The sequence below is a fragment of the Podarcis tiliguerta genome, assembly GCF_965153285.1.
Source record: "Podarcis tiliguerta genome assembly, chromosome: 1".
NCBI lineage: Eukaryota > Metazoa > Chordata > Lepidosauria > Squamata > Lacertidae > Podarcis > Podarcis tiliguerta.
Genome location: NC_139534.1, coordinates 89,044,507 through 89,057,865, shown reverse-complemented (window position 1 = coordinate 89,057,865; position 13,359 = coordinate 89,044,507). Strand labels below are relative to the sequence as shown.

At 43.5% G+C, this 13,359-nt stretch overlaps 1 protein-coding gene across 4 annotated transcripts in view; it reads left to right on the top strand.

Annotated features, from left to right (window-relative positions):
• SLC8A3 (solute carrier family 8 member A3) overlaps window positions 1–13,359 on the top strand; it is a 159,029-nt gene that overhangs the window by 112,930 nt on the left and 32,740 nt on the right. For 3 of the 4 annotated variants that reach the window (XM_083398321.1, XM_083398322.1, XM_083398324.1), the window contains one exon: window positions 9,391–9,497. The exons of the other annotated variant lie outside the window; for it this stretch is intronic. In XM_083398321.1, the coding sequence (XP_083254447.1) occupies window positions 9,391–9,497 (107 nt within the window). Of the gene's footprint in view, window positions 1–9,390; window positions 9,498–13,359 lie in introns of those variants that run through there. 4 annotated transcript variants of the gene reach the window in all.

Here is a 13,359-nt window from a genome sequence, read left to right as displayed (position 1 = left end):
GATGAGAGTGCTCTTAGGTCCTGCTTTTGGGCTTCCATCTGGCTACAGCGAGAGCAGGATGCTAGACTAGGTGGGCTGCTGGCCTGATAGAGACATGGGTGGCACTGTGGTTTAAACCACTGAGCCTCTTGGGCTTGCTGATTAGAAGGTCGGCGGTTTGAATCCCCGCAATGGAGTGAGCTCCTGTTGCTCCGTCCCAGCTCCTGCCAACCTAGCAGTTCAAAAGCACACCAGTGCAAGTAGATAAATAGGTACCACTGTGGTGGGAAGGTAAATGGCATTTTTGTGCACTCTGTTTTCTGCCACGGTGTTCCATTGCACCAGAAGTGGTTTAGTCATGCTGACCACATGACCTGGAAAGCTGTCTGTGGACAAACGCTGACTCCCTTGGCTTGAAATTGAGATGAGCACCGCAACCCCATAGTCACCTTTGACTGGATGTAACTGTCCAGGGGTCCTTTACCTTTTACCTTACCAGCCTGATCCAGGAGGAATCTTTGTGATCTTAAGGTGTGTGTGCTCAAGCTGCAGTAGGGCATGAGAAGCAGGGGGCTGAGCCAAAGGCTTCAAAAAAAGGTGGATTTTGAACAGGTGTCCTTGGGAGCATACAGGGTGGCAACTTACAGTAGGATGCTGTATTCCTAAGAGTAACTTCTGCCAAACCCCTCTAGTTCTTTGGCTTCTAGCATCTTAAACTGGAGAGCAAGGTTCACGATGAGCTGCGGTTTCTCCCACCCCAAGAGGCCGACAAAAATTACAGCAACTATACTACTGGTGAATAATACATTAAAGTCATTACAAATCTTTCACTATTAATATTTTAACAGAAGCAAAGATCTTTATTTTATATGTATGGCTTGGTCTTGACCATGTCCCATTAATTACCATGCATCAAGCACGAAAGCATTTCCCAATAGCTCTAATTGAAACACTGGCCAATTTACTAATTAGCTTGAGAGTACAAGGGGAATACACAAAAGGAAATTGCTTTTTGTGTCAATACTTCTTTCTCTTTCTGCCCACTGAGAGTGAAGTAGCGGCGGGAACTGTGCATGAAATAAGGAGGTTGGATGTTGTAGCTCAAAGCAGGAGAAATTTGCACAGGAACAAAGGTGGATTAACCATAAGGTCAAAGTGTTCTGTGGTGCCCTCTGAGGTCTGGGTGGGTTTATCCTGGGATCATTCAGTGACGCTGAATAGCGGGAGATTCGGGACAGACAAATGAAAGCGCTTCTTCCCGTAGCACATAGTTAAAACTGTGGAACAAGATTTCCAACTTGGACAGCCTAAAAAAGGAATTAAACAAATTCATGGAGGTTAAGGTGCAGTTAGTAGCAGCTAGTAAATGCTCTGGCTCTGCAGCCAGAGGTAGTAATGTTTCTGGATGCCAGTTGCTGGAGGCCACAGGAGGGGAGAGGGGTCTTATATGCTTGGGTCCTGCTTGCCACAGGCATCTGGTTGACCACTGTGAGAACAGGATGTTGAACCAAATGGGCCAGTGGCCTGTTCCAGAAGGTCCTTCTTATGATCTTCTTATGACTGTATACTACTTCCAGGATCTGAGGCTGAATACTGGTTGCTGGGGGGTGGGGCGGGTCAAGAGGGGAGAGCAGGGGTTGCTGATTCCTAAGGGTGATTCCTTAGGGACGCGGGTGGCGCTGTGGGTAAAAGCCTCAGCGCCCAGGGCTTGCCGATCGAAAGGTCGGCGGTTCGAATCCCCGCGGCGGGGTGCGCTCCCGTTGTTCGGTCCCAGCACCTGCCAACCTAGCAGTTCGAAAGCACTCCCGGGTGCAAGTAGATAAATAGGGACCGCTTACTAGCGGGAAGGTAAACGGCGTTTCCGTGTGCGGCTCTGGCTCGCCAGGGCAGCGATGTCATGCTGGCCACGTGACCCGGAAGTGTCTTCGGACAGCGCTGGCCCCCAGCCTCTAGAGTGAGATGGGCGCACAACCCTAGAGTCTGTCAAGACTGGCTCGTACGGGCAGGGGTACCTTTACCTTTAAGGGTGAAAGGGCCCTCTTATGTTCCTGTTCCAAGACAAGGTTGTCTTAAGAATTCTCTACAGCTCAGAAATGATGCAGTCATGAAGAAGAGAGATGTTGTGGTCGCAGGACTTGGAAAAGAAGGTTTTGCTTTACAAGTGGCTTACAAGAAAGATTGAGGAAAGGGCATTTTGAATTGACCTGAGAAATGGGAAGGGGAAAGAGAATACAGAGGATGGAATACCAGCAAGAAGGTGGCTTCAGGTGAAAAATGATCTGAGCACAGATTTAATAGTAAATGCAGAACAGAAAGGGTAATTTCAGGAGATCTTAAAGAGAAACAAGTGGTAAGACCACAAGATTCTGGTAAGGAAGTGAAAGAAAAATTAACAGTTAGTTGGTGAGGGTTATAATTAGTCAAGTGTGAAACACAAGGAGCTGCCTTGCACTGAGCCACGCCATTGTACCACCTAGCTCAGTATTAACCTGAGTGGCAGTAACTCTCCAGAGTTTCAGACAGGTGACATTCACAATGCTTCCTAGAAATGCCAAGGATCAAGCCTGGGTCGCTTTGCTGTGCAAAACATATTATCCCTGCCCAAGGAACTAAGGAGTTAGCAAGACCTTCTACAATGACAGAGAAATTTGGGGAGGAACACTGGTTAGAAGCATACAGAGAAGTAGACACCCTCACTGATTGACACAGACTTATGGGGTCAGTCCCCTCAGTGTTTTTGGAAACATTTTGTGTTAGACTCAAAGGAGGAAAGACAAAGTAGGAGAGCCTAGGGAACCTGGAGACCATCAGGAGGAAGGGAGACTGATAAGACACAAAGAACTGGCAGTTTCTGGCATCTCTCCAATTAAAACAATGGCAGGTGTGTGTGTACTCCTGGCAGGAAAGAGCCTTGAGGCTACCATCTTGATACCCCTTTGGTTCTGGAGCTGAAGCTAGGACTAATAATGTGAGGAATGAGCCCAGACAAATAATTGCCTCCTGTGGGGTTGTGAAATGGACTCCTGGGAGAGCTGAGGAACAACTTTCATTTTAAAGTATTTCCAGTTCACCCATTGCACTTGCCAGTAAGACTTACCAAGTTTACGAGTATAAATAGAAAACTCTTTAAAATCAGTTCCCAGCCCTCCCACTGAAACCCAATTACTACTAAACCAAAACAATGCTTTGCCCACCGTTTCCTCCCTAGCTTAACACACAGTAGTACTGATTCCCAAATGGAGGTTCAAGAACCGTTAGTGGCTTCCTGAGCCTTCTTGGCCTGTAACCAGGATGCTGCTAGAAACAAACATTATTGATAAAGTTGCACAGTGGCTTCGGAAAGGTTTGAAAGGATCCCAAGCAAAGCTAAACTTGGTCACATTGGGCCACAAGTAAAAGTTTAGGATGCCTCAGAGAAAAGGAAATGCACAAGGTGCTAACTGAATTGGATATGGTGGCCATCTCTAGGCCTACAGCAAGGTAAGGAAGGCAGATGCTCATTGAGAGATCATCAGGCAAGTTGTGCTATAGAAAGTGGAGGCATGTGCCAAATATGGATCATGTGTTGTAATTCGTCAGGGAGGGGCAGATTGGGGCAAGAGGACACACTTTCCAACTCCTAAGCATGTGAAACAGGTACATCTTGAAGCAAACAAAGAATTTGGTATTTAGTGTACTGTGATGGTGCCAAATTTGTCTTTCTTGGCACACTTTTCTGGATCTTGAGCTCTTTGCTAACTAGCCAGCAACCCTGTTGACAAAAACACAAAAGCAAAACATCAGACTTTTCGTTGTGTTATTTTATGTATCTGTTTATTCACTAGGGTCTTTAACACTAGACCTTTCAGGATAAGCATCTCCTCTCTTTCTCCCCAACACTTCCTGCCTATGTGCATGAAGAACATGTATCAGTGCATTTCCAGTGAGGTTCTGTGTAGAGCAGCAGGCAGCCTCTTCAGTTCTCCAAAATCTTTCCTACTGTCATGCCCACAGTTTTCCCCAATCATGCAGCCATGTTGGAAGTTCTCGACTCTGTTGGACGGCCTGGTTGTGGAATTATTACATATTTAATTCCACTCCTAGTGCAGCTTTAGATGCAGCTCTCCATGAGGAACAGAGCCACTACACTCAGTTTTCCTGTCGCTTTCTGCAAAGGATTGATTAAAAAGCTACCACTGATGACCAGAAGAACACACAAGTTGATACTCTTCTTCAGATGTATTTCTCTTTGCACATTTTAGTTGTTGCTGCCCCAGCTGCCTGGATGCAGAGAAAGGAGAGCAATCAGTGATGGATCACTCCTGATGCCTTATCTCAGTGAGGTCCCAGTGTGGCCTTGCAATGCTTTTGACTGCCATGCTAGTGTGTTGGACGGGCTATTTGCCACTTTAGAAGTACCCAGTTGCGGGGAGACTCCATATCTGGTACACAACTGTCAGGTGGGGTGTGGGGAAGACAGAGAACATTACACAAAGTGCCCACCTGAGAGGCAGCTGGAATTCAGTGTTTGTGAGTGAGAGCCGCTCAGCCGATCCAAGTGCTCTTTGGATCTCTCGCTTTTCATTCAGGAGAATGCAGCTGTCAAACGTAGGTTGAAAATTTCTCCTCTGCTAGAGTCCAGCTCAATTAATTTCAAAGGATTGTCACGACATTCTCATGGCAGAGTGTCACAGAGCCCCTTCCCTGTTGTTCTCTTATTTTTTTGGTGCCTGCTTGTCACACCTTTTATATTAACATGACATCTTCACATAACGTTGTCTCTCTTTCTGGCTCTCCATCTCCGTACGCTGCTCTTTGGGAAGGGCCAGGCATGGGTGACCATGGTCTAAGGTAGCAATGTGTTCTTTTTTATCAAATCAGGTATCACCGGTTTCTTTTTCATTTGCTTTTCCTTTTAACATGAAACAATATCATTGCGATTGAAGGCTAGACACCAAAAAACCCTGAGCAACTGCAATCAGAGCTGTTGACTCCAACTTGTTAGTGGGATTCATAATAGCATAAGAACTGTCCTGCTGGGTCAGACTAAGGTCCATCTAGTCCAGTATTTCCAATAGTTGCCAACCAGATGTCTTTGGGTGTGTTGTTTTCTCCCAGCATCCAGACGTATGTTGCCCTGTATGTATGTAGAGACTGTGTTTGGTTATTGTGACTAATCACTCCTAAGGATGGGCAGATTTGTCCATTCTAGTTTTTTCTCAGCTTCTAATTTTTCTATTCTTAGGTTCAGATCTCTATATCTCCACATCAGTTTGCTAATTATTTATTTTTTAAAATTATAATTCCTTAGGAAAGTTCTTTGAGATGTTGGTGCAAATTTCTCCCATTTATACACATTTTTGCACAACCGTTTTCAACAATGCAATGCCTTTTTCTATGTTCTTTTTCAATAACACATTCGTTTTGTGAACAGTTTGCCCTACCGTATGCCTTTTTGTACACATTACAAGGCTTAACAACTGCTTTGCAAAATTTGGAGAAGGGCATATTTCAATGGATGGCATGCTGTTTTGGGAAATGTAAATTAGTTAGACTTGCCATTGAATATGAACTGAACTGAATTTCTCTTCCATCCCTTGGGGAAAAACCCAGGTTTGCAGAAGTACTGTATTTTTCTGTGTATAAGACTAGGTTTTTTCCCTAAAAAATAATGTAAAAAATTAGGGGGTATCTTATACACTGATACATCTCCCCCATTTTCTTAAATCTAAGTACCCCCAAATAGGGGGCGTCTTATACATGGGGGCGTCTTACAGAACGAAAAATACGGTACATTAAGGAAACAGGCAAAACCCCCGAAATGACTCAGTAGTCTAGATCAACTGGAAAAGAAGAGTGGAGAGTTGGTGGTGAGGAACAGAATGGCATGTTGGAGGAGGGCATGGATGACTGGAACCTAAAAAGGAATACTTCTATTAGGAGATAAGAATACGCTGCAGTGTTTTGTTGCAGGTCACGCTTTGCACCGAATAGTGCTGACTATAAGTGCTGAGGAGAAGTATAGAACCATCGAATTGTAGGGTTAGAAGACACCTTGAAGGTCATCTAGTCCAGTCCCCTGCTATACAGGAATCTCAAGTAAAGCATGCACGAGAAATTGCATACAAAAATATGTTTATTAGGATAAATTTTCATGAGGACTTTTTTTTTAAAGTTGCAAACTGATATGGAAGTATGATGAAATGAACTTAAGATTGGATAAATGACAAACCGAGAGGAACTGAAAATATTTACACATCCTTAAGTTATCACCATCATCCTGATACTTTTCCTCTTGTTCCTCGGTGGTCCTGTTTTGTCTCAGCACTCACCACCTGAGTTTGGTATTAGAGGGTGATGGGGAGGGGTAGGAATCCAACCTTTCTATACTGTTTATTCATCTGTTACACTGGAAGGTCAATAAATTAGTGGAAAGAGTAGGCTGTTTTTCATTCGGTACTTTATCTTGTGCTGCAAGTTGGTGATTGCTAGCATTTAGATTAGTATTTTTTTCTACCAGTTACTCAATATAATAGACTACTGAAGCTGCCACCAAGTGATAAATCTTCACACATTCCATTTTGTTTTTCTTGATAATTGCAACAGTCTCTTGTAAATCTGAACACATGAAGCCACCATCTTTTTTGTTTTTATTCTTCTTCTGATTATCTTGGATCAGGTCTTCAGCTCATTGTATTTGATCACAGTAACCCAACAAAAATATGAAAGATGAAATGAAATATCGCTTAAACAGAGTTGATTATCTTACCTTAGTTTGAGATTCACAATCAGTATCGTGGGAGCAAAACATTTCATAACATTTGCTTGCATTTGTTCCTTGTTACCCTTGCCTCATGTAACCCACCCCCATCTCAATTCCAACTTGAAGCTCCTTGGGGCAGAGACCAGGCTTTTGCTTATCTCTCAAGCTCCAACACTGTACACTGTGCTTTGTAAGTGATGAAATAAGAGCATGCCTGTTGCCCACATGAGTTGGGTGGGGTTGGGGTTCAGTAATATTTAAGGTGGCATATTCTTATTGATGTAGTCCTGTCTCAATGAAATTTATTTTGAAAGTGGGAGTTTCTCAAGGGATAAATTTCAGCCCTAAGATAGATTCCAAGACAGCACCATTCATCTGTTTACTAGCTGGCAGCATGCCCCAGATAGATAGATAGATAGATAGATAGATAGATAGATAGATATAGATATGCAGTGCTTTTTTCTGGGGGTATGCATGGGTATGTATACCCCTAAACATTTTGTGAATCTAAGTTTGGCCTCATTGTGGGGCAGTATTTCAAATTAGGAGGAAAATGAGAGTACCCCTCAACTTTTTTTAGAAAAAGAAAAAAGCACTGTTTATATGATGTTTGCAAATTCAACATAACATACAGGATGAGAAAATCTTGGGGTCATTAATGACTAAATAAGGTGACAGGACCTTTTTTTGTTTGCAACAAGGGGGAAACCATCCATTTCCTGGGTTTGTTATCCAATTCAAATAGTTGTTTTTCAAACAGTTTAAAATACAGTTTTCCCCAGCAGTGCTGTCTGTGACTGATGGTAGTTGTAGTTCAAAACATCTGGAAGGTACCAGATTGGGGGAGACTGATTTAGAGCTTGATGGATGAGCCTCTGCCCCTGAAGAAGGAATTTAAGGGCTCTTGGTAGCATTTCCACAGAGATTTTACTTTCCTGAAGCAAATTGTTACCTTTATGTTGGACTTCAATGTTGGGAGGAGCTTCTGAATATTTTGGTTATCTACCCAAATGAAAGCAGCTTTGCGTCCCCTTCTCCCCACTTTTCCTACTTCCTTAGTGGTGACTTATTTTCATATTTTGCAGCCAGGTTCTTTCCTTCCTCAGTTCCCCAGTGAAGCGCTGTCTTGTTACCATCTTAATAATTTGCTTAAGGTTTGCTGTTGCAAGTTAGGAAAGCAGTTTCTTTAGAAGTCCTCAGGATAAGTTTTGAAACTGTTTCAAGACTATCAGATGTGAAGAACTAGAGTCTTTGGTTATTTGCAAAACAAGCCTGAGAATAGAAGTAGCAACAGAGCAAGGGATGGCTGACATGCAAGAGTGTGCCTTTAATATTTGAAAAGAGTGGTGGTGGTTGCTTGCATGACAGATCATTTCCCCCCTACATATCCTCCCCTTAATTTGTTCTGTGGTTCTGCCAAGTATCTGGAGCAGATTTGGAAAGGGCATGGGGTGCACATGGGGGGGGGGAGGAGGAAATCTACCATTATTTACTTTTACTTTATTAATGTCAAAATAAATAGCTTGCCTTCATCATTTTAGGCACTCATTAGCCCACACAGAGAACTGGAAGAGAGTGCACCAATGCAGGCTTCATCTGAAGTGCAAATGGTAGCTTTGAGGAGGACTGGTTTTTTCTGCAAAGAGAGAAAGAGTTAAAAACTTCCCCACCCACCCCATGGTTCTGAGACTACTCTGGTTTTCCTGTAATTGCTATTTTACATTATGAGAAATGTGCACATCAATTGCATTCACGCAATTAATGTCATGTCTAGTTTGGCCCTGAGTCACATTCAACAGATCTAGTTAATGAAGTAACACTGTCTGCCATTACTGTCTTAACACAACATGCACTTTACAGGGGTATGAGTGCTTGCTTTTGAAATAAAGAAAAATCAAAGGTATACTGTAGTTTATAGGCCAACAATGAGGATCTATATGCCAAGGAACAGGTGTGATTTCTTGCAGATTTTTAGCGTTAATAGAGTTCTAACATTTTTCTCCTACTGACACCTTTCTTATACTGACACTTTTATACAAACAAACTTTGGTGTGGAATGCCCCAATCTTATAATATTATCAGAATCTTTGCTTACTTGGTTTTAAAAAACAAAACAAAATCAAAAAAGTGTTAAAATGAATAGTGTTTTGTAACCTTGATGCAAAATAAAATGTTTTCATTTCTAGCCAACTGAATTGTGTCATAAATTTCTGAAATTTTCCATTTAAAAAATGTAGTGGGTGATTAAAAATTACCTTTCCGTTTGTGATATGCTATTTAATTTTTTAACTCAGAGTTAACAATGCATCTTAAATGTCCAGTTTGAGTTGCATAAGTTAACCCTTGTGTATGTGGTGTGCAAATGCCTTCTGATATGACTCCTATGACAACAAGGTTTTAGATGTAAACAGAGGTCTTAGCATATGAGTAGGTTTTGCAAAAAGAACAAATTTTAGCACTTTGTGGCCAGCGTCTGGTGCCAATGTTCTGCCAGACTAGCTGGCTGCCCAGCAAAAGGTTTAAATCTCTACTGTGTTTTGCCATTGGTAATGGGTGAGTAAGCTTTGACCATCTAAAATCTCTCTTTGGCTTCTCTCTCCCTCTCTTGACCCAGCTTGCCTCCCCGCCCCTTCTCCCCATTATGACACTTATTATTTTTCCATTCACAGCAAAACTATTCACATCAAGGTAATTGATGATGAGGAGTATGAGAAAAACAAGACTTTCTTCATTGAGCTGATGGGCCCACGCATGGTGGATATGAGTTTACAGAAAGGTGTAGTACTGGTTCTCCCAACTAACATTAACACTCTTCTTTCCTCTTTCTCTCGTCTCCTTGCCTTTCTTTTCTCACTCTCTATAGTCTCTTTTTGTTTTCCAACTGCTCAATCCTTAACACTGCTGTGTATGCACAACCTGTCACATGGTACTGATGGGAGCTAGCGAGACAATGCATTCTAGGTGTGGGGATGTGTGTGTGCCTGTGGTGTGTGTGGCTTATGAATGTCAGCGCACATTCTTGGAATAACTAGACACTGGGGTTTTCAGCTCCATCACTGACACCACAGAATGGGCTGTGAAGCACTGTGTTCCATCATGAAGTAAAGCTGTGTATTTCTTGAAGCTCTTTCCATGGAGCTATCCTCACAGACAGCATTTGCTCTTGGTATGCCAGGCAACACCCCAGTGTCTGCAATGCACAATGGTCAGCACACCGCTTTGCAAGAGTAACTGTTTTAGTTCTTTGCAAAAGGAAAAGTTTCACTAATCATTTTTTGTCTAGCCCTTAAAAAATGGTATTTCTATTTACTGGATTTTGGGCATAATGGATAATATTGCAGTCAGTGGTGATATCACGAACAAATAGAAATTCAGGCCACATACTTCCAATATTTCCACATTTCACTGTGTGCAACATGCTCTTGTGCCATTCTTGTGCACTCCTGAGCTTATGCCAATGCCACTCTCCTTGCCAATAAGGCCACAGATTCTACCCAATGGTTGCGCTTTTATTTCAACTCCACATTGGTTCTATAGACCTAAATGAAAGCCTCTCTACATCTGTTGAAGTGTGATTATGCAGAGGTCGATTAGGCTGAGAGCAGGAATGGTGTGGTTGGGGCTGTGCAAAGATGGAAGCAGAGCTAGTCCAGGGCTCCTGCCTGTGTGTCCTTGCATCAGGGCCAGCCCACTCAAGAGGCAAGGTGAGGCAACCACCTCAGGCAGCAGGATCCACAGGGGCAGCAGATCTGGCCTCCAAACAATGTATATCTTGCTGCTGCACTCCTTGGAGGCCAGATCTGCCACCTCCTTGGCAGCCCATCCCCAGTGCCGCCTCTACAGCAACTTCTTGATGAGTAGGAGCCACTGCTGGTCTCCTCCCACCCCCAGGGAAGAAATGGCGAGCGCTGGCCTCTGGGGTCTCTTGAGCTCTGCACCTGCCTGGTGTGATTCAGAGCAGGCCCCTGCCCACCCCCGACTGCCTTTGATTCCCACTTTAACCATCAGATAAGGTTGAATTTATCCCCGCCCTTGTTCCCAGTGTAGATCCTCAGTCACCCCTACTTGCCTGGCAGGAGCACCATTTTGTAGTTCAACACGTCAAGCTGGCCCTGCCATGCAGCCTTGACCATTCTGTTGTCTTGCCCTAGCCCTGTCCAGGTAAGCCATAGGGATGGCAATGTCTGGATGGTCGCTCCACCCCACTGGCCACGACTGGCTGAGAAAATGATCTGGCATGATTCCCCCAATGGCAGCATAGCTGAACAGTAATTTTCCCTTGGCCATATCTGCGTGTGTGCTCTCTCACTGTCTCACACCCACACACCCATGCACACCCATGCACTTGCTCTTTGTTGCATTTGGCTTCTATTTCCAAGTGAACTTATTTTACCCTCATGACTTCTTTCCAGATTAACAGAAAGGCAGAGTCTCAATGTAACATTTTGCATTTTAAGAAAAGGTTAGATGCAACACCTAAATGTTGTTCCACATCTGTTTCCCCACTGAGCCACTCTGGAGCCCAACTTCAGGGTTTCCTCCTTCACACAATTATTTTGATGTTGACCTGACATCTTTGTGACCAGGACTGTTTCTGAGCAGTGCCTTGGAGGCTGTCAACATCACCCTGGAGGCAGAAGTGTAGATGTGGGAACAGCGGCAACATACACAGCTACCTAAATCCCTTCTTCCTTAAAGGCCTTTTCAATACACATAGAGAGACTTTACCAGAAAATGGTGGCAGTCTGCTGCACCTGACTGTACTGTGGGAATTGAGAGTGTTTCAAACATGCGACCCTAAAAAACACATTTGAGCTTTTCTCACTCTTTGTGCCATGTATTAATTTGGCAGAGAATTCAGAAGAGAGTATCTGCCGCTGCCAGGGTAGATTTTTCATTTGCGTTAGGAGCCAATTTAAGCCTCATATGTGGAAATCCCTGAGATAGGTGTCTGACAAAAGTCTTGACTGCTATTTATTTGTCTCTCAGAGTTGCTTCTGATATTCTTCACATTACAAAGGCCTGTGTCAGATGGTAGCTACTTTGTGTCACTTACCTTACCTATGTGTGGTTTCAAAATGTAAGGAATGAAATTTTCACATCTGCTTCTCCTGAACAAGTAACTAGGAGGGATTGTGTTAGCACTGGCCTAAGAGCTCTAATAGAAAGCCCCAGGGACATTACAGGGCAATCTCCAGGGGGAAAGAGAAAGTCGGAAATGATCAATTTTCTTCCTTTTGACGCATTTGACAGAATAAAAGCAACCATAGTGTTACCATTAGCCCTTTTCTGCTGCAGCCGTAGTGTTAACATAATGTCCCATTAGGAAGGGAAAGAATCAAGTCAGTGAACTTTGTAAAAGTCATTTAAACTGCATTCTTACTAGTGTTCTCTTTTTTGAATGAAAATGACATGCTTACCTGGTTGGATTGCATTGTGCCCTTAACCTTGTAACACTGAATTTCATGAACACTGAGTAGCACCTAGGGCTGCCATATTTCAAAAAAGTAAAAAACCAGAACAGACACCCCGAACATTGTTGAACTTTTTTTAAAACAAAAACACCAAAGAAACTTGATTTTTTGATTGACTTTTTTGGGGGGGCGGGGACCAGACATATGGCAGCCCTAGAAGCACCTCATTAAGCAAAAGCAAATTTCTAAGCCACAGTAGGCACTTCCAGCCCCCTCCCCCAAAAAAGCATATCAGGTAAGCATATCAGATCCTGGCCTGGTTGGCATTAAGCTTAACTATGATTTAAAGCTGAATGAGAAACATGCTGGTGCCCAGTGCAAAAATTGCAAGCACTTTAATCCCCTCACGCTTTTGCTGCTGCCACACTGCCAGGAACTAAGCCATGGTTTGTGTTAGCATTACATCCAAACCGAGTCTTGTATTGTCCCTCTCCAAACAAGCCACGAGCTGTAACTAAGGTTTCTTCTTGGATTCCATTGCAAGGTTTGTTTGGGGAAAACAAACTACAGGCCAGAGTTCAGGCATAATGCTGATGGATTCATTCTCAGCAAGAGCAGAAAAGGAGCCAAGAAGATGCAATTTTAGCTCCATGCACCAATATATATGTAAACCATAGTTAAACTTAAATGGACCTGCAATTGCAGGCGTGCGTTTATAGAGGAAAGGGGGAAAGTCAGTGTGTGTCTTCTCAGAGCAAGAGGACTACCCTATATGGAAAGGGGTGTCCGTGTGTGTACGTGTATGTGTGTATGCTAATGTAACCATGCTCCCCACCAAAGACCAAACCTGATATTATAAAATGTGTGTGTGAGAGAGAAATTGGCTCTTCTCCTAAAACACTTCAGGTATATATGTGTGTGTGTCTAGGGCTCTCTTCTGCCTATGGACATTTTTGATTGGTTATTGTCGAGCCAGCTGACGAGCTGTTATTACCATGTGACACTCAACTAAATGTGCTGCAGAAATCACCTTCCACTAACCATCAACAAGGACCAGGTTCCCTTTCCTCGCCCCTTGCCCCTCCCAGCCCTCCTTTCCTCCTCTAACGTTCTCCGACTCACCTAAAGATCAGCTACGACCAGCGTGCCATAGAAAGCCAGTGAAAGGGCTGCCGCAGGCAGGGGCAGGAGTGGGAATGGTGCATGTGGGAATGGTGTGGCGGT